At 40.9% G+C, this 18,231-nt stretch overlaps 1 protein-coding gene and 1 long non-coding RNA gene across 2 annotated transcripts in view; one reads left to right on the top strand and one right to left on the bottom strand.

Annotated features, from left to right (window-relative positions):
* LOC130174673 (uncharacterized) overlaps positions 1-17,081 on the bottom strand; it is a 56,003-nt gene extending 38,922 nt beyond the window's left edge. Inside the window, exons 1-3 of the long non-coding RNA XR_008828617.1 lie at positions 16,963-17,081; positions 10,361-10,650; positions 9,772-9,985 (exon numbers count right to left, since the gene is read on the bottom strand). This is a non-coding gene — a long non-coding RNA (uncharacterized LOC130174673). The remainder of the gene's footprint in view (positions 1-9,771; positions 9,986-10,360; positions 10,651-16,962) is intronic.
* The window catches only part of kif26ba (kinesin family member 26Ba), a 78,344-nt gene that overhangs the window by 40,885 nt on the left and 19,228 nt on the right, over positions 1-18,231 (top strand). The window contains exons 6-11 of the mRNA XM_056384725.1: positions 9,778-9,993; positions 10,412-10,505; positions 13,869-14,014; positions 14,247-14,363; positions 15,500-15,686; positions 17,019-17,214. Coding sequence (XP_056240700.1) covers positions 9,778-9,993; positions 10,412-10,505; positions 13,869-14,014; positions 14,247-14,363; positions 15,500-15,686; positions 17,019-17,214 — 956 coding nt within the window. The remainder of the gene's footprint in view (positions 1-9,777; positions 9,994-10,411; positions 10,506-13,868; positions 14,015-14,246; positions 14,364-15,499; positions 15,687-17,018; positions 17,215-18,231) is intronic.

Below are 18,231 nucleotides of genomic sequence, written 5' to 3'. Positions count from 1 at the left end.
ATGTAATTTTAAGTGTGTGTGAAAATGTGTGTGTGTTGTGTCACATCTATATTAAATACCAGATGAGAGGAGAAACTCAACCATTCATGTCATTTCAATTAAATTTGTAATGACATTTAGTAAAACATTACATAGTGAAATTAAACGAGAATGGTACTAAGAAACATTTAGCCAGAAAAACCTTAAAACGTTTCAAAAACAATTTAAGTAAAATAATAGTGTAATATAATGAATCTGGAGCCACCTATTGAATCTGAGCTATTTGCCTGATCTGAATTCCACAAAGTCACCATGTTGTGGTTTGGATCTAATTCATGAGCTTGTTTCCCACTTTTGACCGTCCACTATCTAACAAATAATAACAAATACTGAAAATAAGTTATTTCTAAATGCAAATGTAATGCAAAGATAAAGCAGTCATCATCACAGATATGTGAGATAGAAATCTGTGTTCCTACTATTCTATTTTGAACAACATGCAGTAAGTGTGAGTAAAATGATGCTTTCACATGGGTAGGATTTATATTCCAGATCTCGAAATCTCACATTCAGTTTAGGTTTCCTATTTTTTTTGTCTTTCTATGCAACTGATTATTATATGTGCTGTGTTTTTTTTGCTTTGTTCCTCTTTTGAGCCTCTATCTCCGTTTCTCTCCATATGGAGGTGACAGATGTCTCCTCAGTTGTCAGGGAGACAGATTCACACTCACATATTTACAAGCACCCACTTACACAACAGCCAAATAATACTTATACTTATATTGCACACCCACAAAACAACACAAAAAAACACATAGACAGTATATGTTAGAAACCACATTCATTGAAAACCGTCTTTACACAATGTCTGTGTCTCCCTTTATTTCTTTTCTCGCTTCTGTTTCATCGCACTATAATCCTCTGCGATCTTGTGATAGAACTGATCAGCTTGTCTGGCCCACCCTGCTGTGTACAAATGTCTGCTACTACTATTGTTTAATTACAGAAACTGTCCTTTTCACAGTCATGTGGACTTCTCACAGCCATCATTCTGGTATGATCTGTGTTACTGGGGAACTTTGATTAAGGTGTCCAGTTGTTTTAGCTGTGTACCATTTCTGTCTCCCCATCGTCTTGCTGGTAGCCTGCCCACCCTGAATCAATTGTAAAAATGGAAAACAAAAATGTAAAAGATGGTCGGCCTTATTTTCTTTTTTGCTGAGAGTTAAACGAGAGGTTCAATACCATTCTCATATCTGTCTATTAGATATGAAGCATGGTTAGCTTAGCTTAGCATGAAATACAGCTAGCCTGGCTCCCGACCAAGAAATAGCCTGGGAAGTAACCTCCTGTTAAACCACAGCTTATCATTCTTACACTTAGGTGCAAAGATTAAACAAATGTGATTAATTGTATCTTCTGAGTGAACTATGGGATTTTTGCTATTTTTTTAATGTCCCTCTTCTGACATGTTTGCTGACATAGTCATTGTAGTGGTTTGAAAAGAAACAGGGAATAAATGAAGAAGGAGCAGTGGTACCAAGGCAGGGAGATATTCCAGTATTTGGACCATAACAAGCCTCTCCTGTGAAATCAATTGAAGCTTGCCAAGACCTAATCAAACACACTCACACGCACACACTCACACAAACATATGGGATGAAAATGGCTGTGGTGACATTTCTCCAGTAAAAATGTCACCTGCAGTGGGGGTCGGCTCCCCACTGAAATGGTATTTGCACACGTTCACGCTCACACATCGGCTTGCATGCTCACAAATTCATAGGATTATAGTGTACAATGAAAGATGTCAAGGAAGCAGCAAAGCCCCTGGTGGAAGTGGGTACGATACATCCTGCAGAATACACGGGCTTGACTGCGGGTGTGATGGGGGGTTTGTGTTCTCCCCGATGTTAATATGGCAGAAAACAGATTGAGACGTCACATTTAAAGCCAGGGGAAATCAACCTGCACAGGTCAGAGGTACTGCTGTGTGTGTGTGTGTGTGTGTGTGTGTGTGTGTGTGTGTGTGTGTGTGTGTGTGTGTGTGTGTGTGTGTATTACAGAAGGAGAGAGAGAGAGACAGAGAGAGAGGGAGGGAAAGAGAGAAAGAAAGATGGTGAAGGTTCAGGCTTGTTCCCTTTAGGGATGTCAAATTAAATATAATCCCACACTGGATCTGTCTGAGAGGCATCTGTATCTCAAACTCCCCTCCGTTATTTCTGTACACGCTGCCTCTCTACATGTTGTTGGTAAGCTCCGTCTCACTTTAATCAAATCAGCCAGCTGGGAGTCTTCGATTCAGACCACTGACTGCAGGGGGAGATGTGTATCAGTCCAGGAAATTAAGCTGTATGTATTATCACTTGGAAAACCAATTGTAGAGTTACACAGAAATATAGAATAAAAAAAGGACATTTTTAAAGCTGTCAGATCAAAACTGAAGATATGAAAATGAGGATTTCAGTGAGTGAATAAAACAGGTCATCTGTATTAATAAAGATATCTTCTTTTCTGATTGCTTTCTATACATCTTAAATTTCAGCGATGGGCTTCATTAAAGTTCACACACTGATAAAGTATCACTGAGTGTCATTCAGCTGTGGTTGAGATAAACTAATTGTTGTAAGACAAATTATAGAATTATAGTTCTTTCTCCCTAGTTAAACTCAATATATAACCAAAAAATATATGACCAAAATCTTTCTTTTCAAAGTAATATGTACAATTTTGCAGCTTTGCTTTTTAAATTTTTTTTAATTTTGCAGCACCAGTAGCATGGCGCTAGGGTAGGAAATGTCAGTCTGTCTGTTGCCTTTATCCCATCTGAATCTCAATCTCAAATCCAATATCTCAACAATTATTGGATGGATTGTGATGAAAATTGGTACAGACATTAATTGAAGTCACCAGCGATTATGAAGAATCTGTTGGGATGTGCCGTTCACTCTCACAGGTAGACCACCACAATAACATCAACACAGTGAATTCCCCCGGCAGCTAGTATATTGCCAGCACTTCATGATCATAAACTCCATCAGCGTAGATTGTTGTCTGGACACAGCCACAGCATTTGTGCACCCTTCCTGGTGGATACAGTCCAGTGCCACCAGACAGTGATTATTTCCTGTTTTGTGTTGCTGTGTAGCCACGTTTCAGTGGAATCAAAGATGTAGTCACTCTGTCAATCTCCAGAAGATCGTGGCAGCTGTAGCTGAGTTTCACTGCATTAAAGGTCCTTTTACCGTTGAAGTCGAGTAAAATAACAAAAGAACCATGACAGACCACTGGGCCTACACATGCTGCCATGGCAACCAAAGATATGGTTTGTGACCAAATACTTACATTCCCATCAGGCTCAGCTAAACTTTGTGTTTAGTGGAAATTACTAAATATTAGCATGCTAACATGCTAAATCTAGCTTGGTAAACATTAACATCAGCACCTGCCTATTATCACGATGTTAGCATTGTTATTGTGAGAATGTCATCATGCTGATGTTAGCATTTAATTAAAAGCCCTGCTGTGCCTAAATACAGTAAGGCATGTCTGCTGCACTTTATCCACAGTATCACACCTGATCTACATACAGCTGAGGGGATGACAAATATTAAAATAAAAAAAAAAAAAGCTGAGATGGGGAGCTTCTCTTCTCTTCTGTTCTCTTCACATCTCTCTTATCTACTGTATGGATAAATCTTATCTCTTTCCCTACCATCCCTTTATCCCTACCCTCTCTGCTCTTCTCCATATCTGAATGACAATGAAAGACTGTGGGAGTTTTTTTCCCACCCCTTTCATCTCTGCAGCCAGAATTTTGCACACACACACACACACACACACACACACACACACACACACACACACACACACTCACTCACAGATTGCGACTTGACCTTGGGGGAAAATGATACTATGACAGCTAATCAATTTTTAATAGCAGCTACGATCCCTCTCAGGCCACAAGCTGTGTGTGTCTGTGTCACGAGTGAGTATGTGCAAGTGCATTTTCCACGGGCATTTGTGTGTCTTCATGCCTATCTGGATGTCTGTGTGTCTTGTATCTAAATGAGTGAGTGAGTCTGTTATGGGAATCCAGTATGCACTTTGTTCCACCTTGTAGCTCAAATATTAATGCTGTCAGTACTGACATTGCTGGAGCATGTGACTGCCACAAATACACACACACACTCACACACACGTATGCACACACTTACAATGGGATGGACCAAAAGCAACATGTTCTGTCACTCAGGACCTTCTGATTTTCATACTGAATCTGTGAATCTCCGCCTAGGCCCATTCAATCTGACTGAATTGACAATAATGTCAGACCATCAACAGCCTTGTCCTTCAATGTTAATAACTTAAGTTAGGACTTTTATATTGTTAGTCGCTGGGGACCAAATGTCCACTTTGCTGAACATTTCATTTTGTTAGCGTGTGCACAGTTTGATTGTCAAGTGTTCATAGGTTACCCAAAATCACAATGCTTAGTTGTTTCACCATTACCGGTACAGGAAAGTTCTTTCAGGTAAAAATAGTGGCTCATCTATGTCGAATTACACACAAAGTCAAACCTCACAGTTGTAAGAGCTCTGCAGTACTTCCAACATGGATCTTACGATATTGTGAGCTGAGCTGGGATGAATAAATTAGAATTGATCCGAAGCCTGAACTTGCTATTCCCACATGGTATTTGTATCTCTTTCTCTATCTCCTTGTACATGTGTTTTCACGGATGTGTGTTTCTGCAGTCTTTGGGAGCCAATTAGAGCTCGGTCTCAGTCTCCTATTGATTTTCCAGCCAATAGTAATGAAGCACTGCTGTGAGGGACTATCGAACAATCTTCTCCCAGCTCAGGGTTGTTTGTTGCTGTTTAGCAGAATTCCTTTACTGTAATTGGCTCAAAGTCTTCATTGTGACTAAGTGGAGGAACAGGAAGCTTTACATCCAAGAGAGTGTGCGAAGGGTCACAACAGTTTCTCAGAAAAAAACATGAATCTTTGCCTCAACATCTGTCATAGCATGCACCCTTTAGCATGGGAATGAACCCCCAAGCTGTTCCACGTGTGATCAGCAGACCTATAGGTCAGACACAGCCAGTTGGACTCACATTACTGCAGGACATAGATATCCGTTGTTCTCCAAACCAATGAGAATTTAAACATTCACACAGAGACAGAGAAAGTAAAACAAACTTGCTTCTCTAGCATCACCCTCTCTCACTCCTGTTTTTTTTCTTCAGCTTCTCTGCACCTTGCATCTGTATTCACTGCAGCATGAAGTGTGAATGAGAAGAGGAAAGTGTAGAATGGAAATAAAAGCAAGAGGCTGTGATTTGTCTTGTCCTTTGTTCAGAGGAAGGGAGAGAAAGTTAGACAGGGAGAGGATGGAGTGGGTGGACAGTGGTATTGAGCAATTCTTCCTCAAACATAAAGAGAGACAGAAGAAGGGAGAGGTCTATGTGTGTTGTGAAAGTGGGAGGCAGAGAGAGCAGGATGGAGAGAACAATTTTAGGAGGGAGAGAGAGATGAGGGGATGTGAAGGGCTCAAGAGAGAAATGGACAGAGTGTGAAATCACAGTGAGACCATTGTGAGAGTGTTGTGTTATTAACCAGTGACCTATTTCTCTCTCACACTATTTCCTTTAATTTTTCTTTTCAGAAACAAACAGCACTAACTCTTTTTTCTCCAACTTCTTATTCATTAAACAGAATAAACAGTCCTTTACCTTTGCGTTCTTTCTGCATATGTGTGTCTGCATGTCACGTTGGCCTCATGTATTGATTCACCAGTGGAACTAGGTGAAGGAATCTCTGAGAGGTTTGTGGGTTTGATAACATATACAGACACAGTTGAGCTTGACTCAGATTTGAACCTTCAGTTGAGCGTTAATTGAGCGTCGATGTCGTGTTCAGAACCAAAGCATAAAGTCTTTAGTTGTTTATGAAAACCAACAGTGACAAAAGCACAGATCTACTAATCATTTGCAGCTTGAAATTCCCTGTCAGAACAATAGTGACATTCCTTAATGCTGGTATCATTTGGCTGATGAATCAGTTTCCCTGACAGTGTTTGGTGGTCATCACCACAGAGCTTTGATTGTCTGAAAAAAGGGGAATGGAGTTTAATGGCCCCATGTATGAGTCTTGCCTTTTCACATATGCCTTCAGTATTTTGAAAAAACAGACAAGGAATAGCATTATAGCCCCATTTATACATCAATCACACACACATACACAAACACTGGCAACCCTCTTACCTTTCACACTCTCAGACGTGAGGAGGAAATGGTCTCTCAGGGGTGGGGGGACTTTATGAGTTATGCCTTGTAAAGCGTGCAATGGTAAAATCCTTCCCCCAGGCTCTTACTGATGTGATGGGCTCTTTTATTGGGGTCAGGAGAGAGTATAGCACTGAATCGTGTGTGTGTGTGGTGTGTGTGTGTGTGTGTGTGTGTGTGTGTGTGTACGCCGTGCCATGGGATTTTTTTTTAACATAAACTGTTGACCTGACAGTAAGCCTTAGTATCTTAGATCACCTGGGTCACCAAGGTTACATATTTATTGTATACAGGTGGATTCTCAGTTTATCTGAAACCATCATCAAGAGACGCACTTTTATATTTACACACACAATTATCTTCATCTGACAAAGACTTTAACACAAACACTCTCATACACACTCGCTCCCTCACACAATTTATTGAACCAACTCCCCTAAATGGCCTGTGGTCATTTAATGATGCAACCAAAGGCAAGCCTGTAATGTGCTGTATTAGGTATGTGTCTGTGACAGAGAGAGAGAGAGAGAGAGAGAGAGAGAGAGAAAGAGAGAGAGAGAGAGAGAGAGAAATGTGCATATAAACAGTAACACAGTAAGAGCTGTTATTTGCCTTTGTGCTCTTTACTTGGCAGTGTTTTAGTTACCAGCAGGCTTTTATGCTTTTATTTCGTAACACATACCATTCGAGGTGAGTTTGTTCAGTGTGACATGACCTTGTTCTGGTCGCCTTTGGCTGTTTGCCCTGGGTAATAGAATAATTCATAGCAAATACAGTAATTTGTACCGAATAGGATTAAGATTTTAAAATCTCTTCCAGAAAATTGCATTATATCCGTACGTATGTTATTATTATCTAGCTGCACAGTAATGCGGTGGAGGATAATTAATTATCCACTATATTTTTCATTCGTTTTCTTCCTTGTCTCTGACTTTATTTTTATTTCTGATCACATCCCTGCTCACAGCTAATAGATCTGAAAGTGAATAAATATATAATTTAAATCATTAACAGTCTTTCTTCTATTCTTTGAATGTTCTACCTCAGAGTGCAGGGGGGTTTGGAGTGTTTTGGGATCACCATGCGAGTCGTAATCCCAAGGTGGTGTTTAATGGGAAGTGCAGTATAGAATCACACTTCAGACGAGGATTCATCTGTGCTAACAAGAAGAAACAGACAAAAGATCTCTCCTCCTCTCTCCTTTCCTCTTAGGAGACACATAAACACAGCAGTCTTTTCATCTAACCCGCACCTCCGGGCCCTGACGACATAAATTCCTACCTTGTTTAGATAACACCTGGTATGACACTCGTAAAAATAGATTTCACACATCTTTTTTTATAGTATAACCCCCTTATGTACCCTGTTAAGTCAGATCAAGTTAACATACCATTAGTAGTGTAGTATAGCTGAGATTATCCTGCTGATTCATAATTGTCTTGCAGAAATACTTAAGTAGTTTCACTTTATTATCCATATATCCATCCATCTTTTGATTTTATATACCACACTTATCCTTTTCAAGGTCTAGAGGTCTAATGCCTATCCCAGAATGCACTGGGAAAAGGCAGCGTACACACAGATACTGCACCCTCATTTAAAGTTTGGGATGTGGTCCATACATGAATGTGTCAACTTGCAATTTCACTCCATATGGTACTGAGTCTCACAGAGGCCAAAACTAATGGTGCACTTGTGAAGTTTCTGTCGACCCATAATGTCAAAAGTGTAAGGATGAGAAAATGCATATCCTCTGCCTGTCAGTCTGTATATGTATATTGTCAGCTCCTATGCTCTTTATTAGACATCCAGTTCTTTGCATCTGTCATGCCTTGAACCGTCTTGTCCAAAAAAATCTATGTGTTGTGCGCCGCCAGTTTTCAAAGCTGGAGCCAATTTACCATGAAGTTCCACTGAGACGGATTTCACAGTCTAGTCATCATTCATGTTAGAGCAAAATCTGAGCTTGTTGCATCCTTGTTTTTACATTTTTACCTTGCATATCCACATGTGCTTTCAGGCTTGTGACTCTGCCTCTCTTGACCCTTTCGATGTACATTTCCCTAATAATAGCATTAGATTTCTACTTTTGAAAGAGCACAGCAGTGAAATATGATATTTTATTGCTTGTTTAAGATTTGGCTAGGTGCAACAACATGCAATAAATGCAAGGCACACTGGAAATAATGGTTTTCTAAGGTGAGGTTAAGGTAGCTATACTAGTAACTGACCTGGCCTTTTTTGACCAAATAGTCCTGAAGGAATTTAAAGCCTCAATTAGAATTGGACCAATAATGGAATAAAAAACATCTGTGTGGATTGAAACATAATGTTTCAAGACAAGACAGAGAAATCACATGGCAACTGTGGTATTTGACTTGATGTTAGAAATAGATACTTGATGACTGTCCCCACACAGTTCAGAATCCCTCCACTGACACAGTAGCTGTGGTGTGGCCTTTCTCCCAGTTGTCAGAGGGTAAAATCTGGAATAAATCTTTTGGATAATGCTGTGGTGTGTAGCAAGATGAAAGATTTAGGGGAAAAACGTGGAAAGAGAGATAGTCTGAATCAGTGACATAGGCAGTGATCAAATGAGCAATAGAGACGAAGACTAATTCACCCAGATGAGCTAATGCAGGAGACAGAGAACAATAATAGACAGCTAGAAAGTCCTTCAAACTTTTAAACGTCTTTAACTAACAGAGAGAAGGTTGTTTATGTGTTAAAATGTTCTGGAGCGCACTCAGATTTGATGACGCAGCGTTTTGCTTTCTCTGATATCAAAGAAAACAACAGCAGCTGTCAGGCGGTAATTTGTGGCTGCTAACACTTCGTGACAGGAGTGGGAGGAAAGGAGTAGCGAGAGGTGGAGAGAAAGCTAAAACAGGATTCCAGCACTTCAGGCTTTTGATGTGTGGCAGTGAGCTGAAGGTAGAGACGGTGGGTGAGGAGAGAAAAAGGAAGGGATTTAGGATAGAGGGAGAAAGAGATAACGAAAGAGTGACGGGTAAAAGAGGAGAGGGGAGAAGGGAGGGAGACACACTTAGGGTAAATGAGGTGATGAGAGAGGGAGAGCATGTAGATACTCGTGTAAGAAGTAAAAAGCTGAATGTTGTGGCTCTTGGGGAGTCTTGTCGCAGCTAAGGTGCAGATATGTTCAAATGCCTTCTAGCAACAATCCTTCAGAAAATTCAAATCTGTTCATACTATAAAGTTGGGAAACTTTCAAAGTGAGGAAGATATGCATAAACAGCAAGAGCAGACTACACATCCCGTCGGGGTGCTACACACAATGTTTGATAGACAAATGATGTCTGAGGAACTGCAAAGACGAAGCTGAATTTTTAAAATAGCATCAATCTTGCCAGCTGCAGTGTGACTTTTAGCTGGAGGGCTATTTGTATTTGTGAATGTATGTGTGTGTCCTGATTACAGTGTTATGTCACTGGTTTCTATAGTAATGGATCAAAAGTAATCAAAGTGTCTGTTTCCTGTGTCTTACCCTCAGGTGAAAGTGATGGTGCGTGTGTGTCCAGTGTCTCAGTCGGATGCAGCCGAGTCCAGCTCCTTCCTTAAAGTGGATCCCAGGAAGAAGCAAATCACCATCATGGACCCTTCAGCCAATCAGACACCAAACGCTGCTTCCCAGAAAAGGGCGGGAGCCAATCAGGTCCCCCCGAAGATGTTCACATTTGATGCGGCGTTCCCTCCTGACGCTTCACAGGTAAGAGAAAAGATTGTGATTTTACAGAACAAAGGATGTGGATGTGATTTAGATATAAAACCTGTCATGAGATCACACTAAGAGACAAGGTTTTCCTAAAAAATAAAAATAGAAAATTTGGTTAAGTATTAACAAACTGGTGACAAACTGACTCCCCATGTCCTACTTTTTTAAGTACTTTTAGATTGTTTGTGACTCAAATGTAAAAACCTTTCATGGTTCACCATGAAAACAGCTAAGTTAGATTTGACAGCCAGTGTCGTACTACCGCTCAAACATTTAGAAATGGTTGAAATGGTTTATACAAAAGGCAAAAACACAACACTAGTTCTCAAATGGTACATGTGTAGCTATATGTTTTCTTTACCTTCTTCCTACATCTCCCTCCATTTCTCTCTCTCTGTCTGCCTGTTGCTAGGCGGAGGTGTGTGCAGGAACGGTTGCCGAGGTGATTCAGTCGGTGGTGAATGGAGCAGATGGCTGTGTCTTCTGCTTTGGACACTCCAAGCTGGGTAACACTCTCACACACATGTACACAGGCTAGAAAATCAGAGCGTGTTCAGCTTGTGAATAATCTTTAGTGTTTGTGTGTGTGTGTGTGTGTCTGACCGTCAGTGTGTCAGTCTTTCACTTGGCTGTCTCTCCACTGGCCCTCATCTACCAGAGAGAGAAAGAAGAGGATTAGTGTCTACTGAAGCTGAAAGCATTCTCAGTCTGCTCTGTCTGTGTTTCTGTCTTCCTTTCTGTCGCTCTAATCCCTCTGAAGCTGGGTTTTTAGAGAAGCTGTCTTAAAAAGGGTCAGGACCTCTCACTGCACACTGCAACATGTCTGAACCCATACACAGGCAGTGTCACAAAGACCCACCACACACACACACACAGACACACACATACACACACACACACACAGACACACACATACACACACACACACACACACAGACACACACACACACACACACACACACACACACACACTCGTGCGCACTGACATGTTCTTCAGCTCTGGGTCAACCCCTGTTGTGTTTATCCCTGTACATGGAAGCAGCATTATCCTTCTTGGCTTGTGATCTTCATACATCCAGGCAGAGTTTGTAAGTCTCCTTGAACTGCTGGCAGAGTTAAAATGCTGTAGTTCAGCAGGGAACACTTCAGTGTTAATGGTTGAGCCATTTACTGGATCAAACAGTGATGACGTTTCCTGTATAAACCAACATGCAAACCACTGTGCTTCCGTGTTGTGCTGCAGGGAATTTGTCCCTTGCCAAATCTGTAGTTAAACAAAACTAAACTCATTTCTAGATGTTTCATAGTTTTGGTCTATCTCATGGGGCAGTTTTCAGTTAAAGGATTTTTCAGTAATTTTTTCTTTTATTACAACATGGGTCTCATTTTTGTTTCCATTTACATTGCCAATTACATTGAACTCATTAGAGTAATTGCTGAAAATGAGAACACAGCAACGTTGCTACAACAAAGGTCCGATGGAGCAAGAAAACATGAGCAAACAAGCAGCAGTTTAGACAGATCAACTTAAGTTTAGATAATACTTCAGGTTTACCTCTGTGAACTGCACGACTGGCTGGAGACCTTTGTTCTATGTCATTCTCCACCTGTCCCTCCACTTGTTTTCTGTCATGTCTCTGCTGTACACTTCATGCTTCGTACTTTCTCCAATAAAAGGCACGTAAAAAACTGAAGTAAGCAGATCTATAATGTCAGTAATAATCCCTCATTGCATAGAGCATAAAAATATGAAATATGAAAATAAGTTCAAAGTTGTAATGACAAGAGATCTATATTTTTTTAAGGCTCTGACACATATGCAAACCAGAATACTAAAGAGTAGGCACATAGCAGAACCTGCCCACCGCTCCCCCCAGTAGATACAGGAAGGACAGATCAAACCAGCAGATGCACATACAATCGCCACAGCTCTCCCAAGACACAAGCCCAACATGGTGTACACACCAGACAGCATGTCGAGATCAGTCTATCGCATCTCACCATGTTTACATGTTTTCATTCAACTGTCAAATGCTGTTACATTAAAAAGGCCTACTGTGTCATGATTCATGATTGGACTGGAACCAATATGCCTAACACGCCCCCAAAACAGACCTCTAATTGTCTGTGTTTGATTGTGTTCGATGATACAACTGAGTGTTAAGGCTTTGATACCGCAAGTGCTTTTATATAATTGAGAAATCCATCAAAGACAGTTTGCTCTTTCAATCAATTTTATTGTTATATTAATGCTATGGAGCAGTCCTGACCTTGCTGGTTTCAGTTTAAATGGCTGCTGCTGTAGTAGCAGATGAGATAATTCTTTGTGATATAGCTCACCTAGGGCCATGGATCTTAATGAGGCTGCGTTATAACAGCATTACCTTTTTTCTAATTAAAATGGGGAAAGTAACACATGAGCATTTATCTTCAACTCTGTGGCCCTTGGCTGTAGACACATACTGTATGTGGGACTCAGACACAGATAAGTCTACTCATGTACACATGTGCACACTCTCACAATGAGTACGTTTTTCATTGAATAGGAAAATTAAATAAAAGTCCAAATTATACAGTAAATAAATGTATGAACTTCAGGAATGTAATTGAATCCTCTGGCTTTAAAGCACATCTAATAGATTTTAGTATCGGTTATTGGATTATTGGCCTCGAATGGATCATCTTTTAGTAATGATGAGTGTGCGTGTGTCTGTGTGTGTGTGTGTGTCTGTGTGAACGCATGTGTCTTTGAACTCATGATACATTGCTGCCTTGTTCTCTCACGCTTTCTCACTCCGATCACTTTGTCTCTGACAGCATCGGCAGCTCTGCTTGATGAGACCAATTACTGGAAATATACATCAACCACACAGACACGGACACACACACACACACGCACACTGCTTTATTGCCCTTAGCGTAGCATCACTATGTTGCAGTGTGGTGTTAGTCAGTGGAGCAGTCAGCTAGCTGACTATGTCTTGACAGCCTGTGGTAGGAAGAGAAGGAAATAGAAAGGAAACAACTACACATATCCTCACTACGATGTGTAATTTAAGACTCTTCGCATACACACAGGCCTGGAAGGGGAAAAGAGAGAAAGGAGGGTTGTTGAAGTGATCTTCGGTTGTGATAGTGACACTACATAGAGCCATTATGACTGAGTCCATCTGATTTGTTAAGTGAAAAGAAGTCAACTCGTAAAGCAGTTAAATAAATGTAAATGACCCAGTGTTGCTTTTAAACAAGTTCTTTGAATGTAGCTGATCACCACATGTTGTATGATGATGTAAACACATGGACTAAACCTTTTCTGACTAAATGCAACCCTTCTGGCTGAGTGTGTTTACTATTTCACCTCGAGGTTTTAAAATGTTTTCTGACAAATCATGAAATCTGCATCTTTGTTTTGACAGTAAGTCTAATCGCTCCAGGAAATACTGAGGGAGAACAATGTAAAATTACAGTGTAGCTGACAACCTCCCCTCCATCCCTATCTCAGAACAAATCACACACATTTCTGAGCCCTGCATCACAGGAGTCAGGCTTTTGATGTCCTCTGTCTTTGTATAAGCGGTTGTGTCAGTGTGATTGTATGACATGTGGCTTTGTGTTGGTGTGTGTTTGATCTCCAACTCGAGCAGGTGTGTGTGTGTGTGTGTGTGTGTGTGTGTAGAGGGTGTAATCATGATCTTGTGACGATTAATGAGAGATCTGGATGCTCCATGTGCACATGCATGTTCAAACGCATACATTTCACACACACACACCTATTCATCCAAAGTAGTTTTTTCATGTCTTTTTTGTTGATATCCAATTTTTATCTTTTCCCCCTTCCCCTATTTTGACTTCCTGTCTGTCTCTTCCAGGTAAATCCTACACAATGATTGGCCGTGATGACTCTCTTCAGACTCTGGGTATAATCCCCTGTGCCATCTCCTGGTTGTTTAAACTAATCAATGAGAGAAAGGAGAAAACAGGAGCACGCTTCTCTGTTCGTGTCTCTGCAGTCGAGGTCAGTGCTGTCGATGAGACCTCAATTTGACATGTTGCCGCCAGTGTTAAACAGGTGCCATTACTGATACAGACAACGACAGGAGACTATTTTCTAAGAAGTAATGGCAATAGAGAGCTGCAGTGCTGCCAGTGTAGTGTTATCATGACATCTGTTTCCTATAACTGTAATATCTGTTGACTGTTCATATGTGTGTGTGTGTGTGTGTGTGTGTGTGTGTGTGTGTGTGTAGGTTTGGGGAAAAGAGGAGAACCTTAAGGACTTGCTGTCTGAAGTGGCTACAGGCAGCTTACAGGATGGACAGTCACCTGGAGTGTATCTGTGTGAGGACCCCATCTGTGGCATGCAGGTACACACACATGCACACACACGTGCACATATTTACACACATTGTTTATGAACAGCCTCAGGCCTTGTATCAATATGTTTTACCTTTGTCTTTTTAGCCACAGGCAGTTCTCTGTTGTCTTAGGTACTGTGGGATTTGCACGCGCACACACACACACACACACACACACACACACACACACACACACACACACACACACACACACACATACACACACATACACACACATACACACACACACTACACAAACACGTCTTTTTATCTAAAAATGCACTAGGCATTTATTAAAATAGTTCATTGGTGCAATGTTGGTGCGACTTCTGACTGGCTGAGAAAGAAATATGGTGTCTAGTGCAAAAATCTTGAGGATATGAAAAAAAATGGAAGAATAACTTGAACTCTCAAAAATACAATGTCATTGTTGACTTAATTAGAATTGCTACACAATCCACTTTGATGAGCAAGATTCAGACAACAAAAGGCACAACATTAAATGATCACCATCATAATTATTTTTCTATTACTATCATTATCATTCACTTTAAGATAACTATCTTTTCTACGTATCATGCAGATGAGTGCCAAAAACATGACGGAGGGTGAGCTCTGTGTGTGTGTGTGTGTGTGTGTGTGTGTGTGTGTGTGTGTGTGTGTGTGTGTGTGTGTGTGTGTGTGTGTGTGTGTGTGTTTGGAGCTGCAGTTATATGTTTATAGGATTACAGGGTCTGATACAAGCACATCTGTGTAATCCTTAACTAATCTGACATAATCTCATCAGTAATGATATGCTGTAGTACCACACACAAACACACACACCCACTCACACACACACACACACTCTCTCTCTCTCTCTCTCTTTCCCTCGATAGCCTCACTCATCTCTGCTTCCCTCTATCTATTTACCTGGAGGCAAATTAGAAACGCTTTATTAGAATATACCAATCTGTCCTCTTAGTACACAATATTATCAGTGTTTGGAAACTTGGTAGGTAAACTGAGACCACCCCAGATTAGATTAAGTGGTACTCTCCCCCCTGCCTGGCTCTCTGTCCTCTGGCCACTCGTTAATAATTTCTTATCATGCCTATAAAAGTACAATAATCACACTATTTTCTTTCTTCCCTCAAATTTTCCAGCTTCAGAACCAGTCTGAACTGCGTGCTCCGACCCCAGAGAAGGCAGCCTGGTTTCTGGATGCAGCCATAGCAGCTCGCCACAGCAGCCAACGCCCCAACACCACCGAAGAAGAACATAGAAACTCACACATGCTGTTCACATTACACATATACCAGTATCGTATGGAAAAGACAGGAAAAGGAGGAAGTAAGTGCTGTTTGTTCCAACACTGTTATTACTGTTATTACTGTTATTACTGATGCCACTTCTTCTAATGTAATTGTCGACAATAAGACTTAACAACAACAACAATTACAGCTACTGTGCTTCTACTGGTGCAGACTATTAGCACTGTTGTTATCATATCGCACATTTCCTGCTGTGAGTCTCCCAGATAATCGTAGCAGGATAAAGGCAGACACAAACATGCTGCTGCTATTAATATAATGCTTCACCACATGTGGGACGAAACAAAGAGTGGGTGTAAACAATGATAGACAGATCAATCTATTTACCGATCGTCACCATGGATAAACAGGGAGCTTAAGCATGAGAATTCTTGACAGAGTTGTAGACATACCTGTCACAGACTGTATGATCCCTTTATAAAATCCTGTGTTTAGATTAATTCACAGTCATATCACACACTCGCTCATGTCTATATAAATAACTAGGTGATAATGTAGGGGTAGTGTGGGCTTCTTTGTGCGTGACAGTGTGTTTGACAAAGAGAGACTGTGACAGATGTCTTCCCTAAATATCATTGATAATAATTAGTTTCAGTGTGTATACACTGTGTGTGTGTGTGTGTGTGTGTGTGTGTGTGTGTTTGTGTGTGTGTGTGTGTGTTTGTGAGAGAGGGGGAGAGAGAGGGGGAGAGAATGTACTTGTGAGTATGAAAGAGGCAGAGATATCACATGCAGGCAATGTGTATGTTTAAGGATGACATAAACAAAGTAGTGTTGGAACAGGCACTGTTTTTACAGCTATGCCTGCTCACACACTGTAAGTACATTTTTTAACAGTCCTAACCTTTAGAAAACTAAGATTCCCAGTATGTTGCTCCAGAATTCATAAAGACAACTTCACCTGCAACCTTGTTGGCACACATTCTTATGATTAATTCAGGATATTTGAGGACTACATTCAATATTTGGATGAACTTACTTCTGCAGACATTGTGTATTAGTTGATGATGACTTTGACTTGCTACTATATATACAGTATACTGTAATGCTAATGCATATTTGGTTATGCATATTTATCTATATTCATATTAATGAATATTGATGCTTGAAATAACAATTGTGAGGAGATCAATACATCTGCTGCTGCAGAAGTATTGTCAGTTTCATCGGATCATTCAGACTAATGGGTGCTTCTTACCTCATGCATCAACCAACCTCTGTCTTGACCACTTTTAAAAAATGAAATAGGACATTTATGGTAAAGACTGAAACATGAGTATGTTTCTTACACTTACCCCCCTTCCATCCTCTGTCATTCCTTTTCCTCCCAACATTTTTTCCACTTTGCTAGTGTCAGGAGGTCGCAGTCGCCTCCACTTGTTGGACCTGGGCAGCTGTGATGTCAAAGTACTTGGGGGAGGAGGAGGAGGAGGCGGGAAGAGCAGGGAGACCTCTTCACCCAGCTCGGCGCCTCTGTGCCTTTCTTTATCCGCCCTCGGCAACGTGATCCTGGCCCTGGTCAACGGGAGCAAACACATCCCATACAAGTAGGTGTTTGTGTGTGTGTGTGTGTGTGTGTGTGTGTGTGTGTGTGTGTGTGTGTGTGTGTGTGTGTGTGTGTGTGTGTGTGTGTGTGTGTGTGTGTGAAAGGAGAGGAGAGGAGAGGAGAGGAGAGGAGAGGAGAAGAGAGGAGAGGAAAAGCAAAGAAAAGAAAAGAGAGGAGAATGTGTGAAGATGTGTTGAATAAAGTAAGAAAAAGAAACTGTAGCAGAAATCGGAGAAGAGAATATGAGAGGTCCAATTTGGCAAAAGAAGTGTGGAGAGGAGTGATGGGTAAGTATAGGAGGATAGCAGGATGTTTTGGAGCTGGAGGAGAAGAAGAAAAGAAAGCAGCCATCAGATCTCTTAAGTTGCTTCAGGTTTTGGGGACTTAATGTTATAAACAACAACAGCTGCTGTTACATATTCATCACATTCATTTTGCTGGTTAACTGACTGGCAACGAGAGCAAAGGGGAGAGAGGGGGGAGAGATGGAGAGATAATACGGACTTAGACTGAAAACAAAGCTAATGGTAATGCTGGCAGAAAATGATAATACATGTAATGGAAAAAAATTCATAATTGCTGTTTAGTATGCACATGCAGTATAGAGTATATACAGTATACAGACCAATCTGTAAATGTCCCCATTCTACCTTTCCCTTGAGTTAATTCCTCTTTTCTTTCCTCCTTTCTCTTTGCTCTGCCACTCTCCTTAAGGCTGTGCAGCTCTATACTCCTCGCTGGGTTAATTTAATCAGCAGCTTTTGCATTTACATTGCAAAACAACCTGCAACCCAACACTGAAGCTGTAAGCAAAGCTATGCTGAGTCTGGTTTGGCACTGGTGACTCAGACTGTTGTCAGACTGTGAGGGGATTTGGACGGGTTTTATAATGGATGCTTCAGTACATCCAAGAGCTGAGTGCAAGTCTGTAACATAGCAGTCACCTCAGAATCACAAATCACTGAGCAGAAATGTGTTAAAATCCAGCTACAGTCCAAGAATTCTGCTCCATTCATTT

This window comes from Seriola aureovittata, chromosome 1 (assembly GCF_021018895.1).
Source record: "Seriola aureovittata isolate HTS-2021-v1 ecotype China chromosome 1, ASM2101889v1, whole genome shotgun sequence".
Lineage (NCBI taxonomy): Eukaryota > Metazoa > Chordata > Actinopteri > Carangiformes > Carangidae > Seriola > Seriola aureovittata.
Note: the sequence above shows the minus strand (reverse complement) of the source record. Positions and strands in the feature narration are given on the sequence as shown.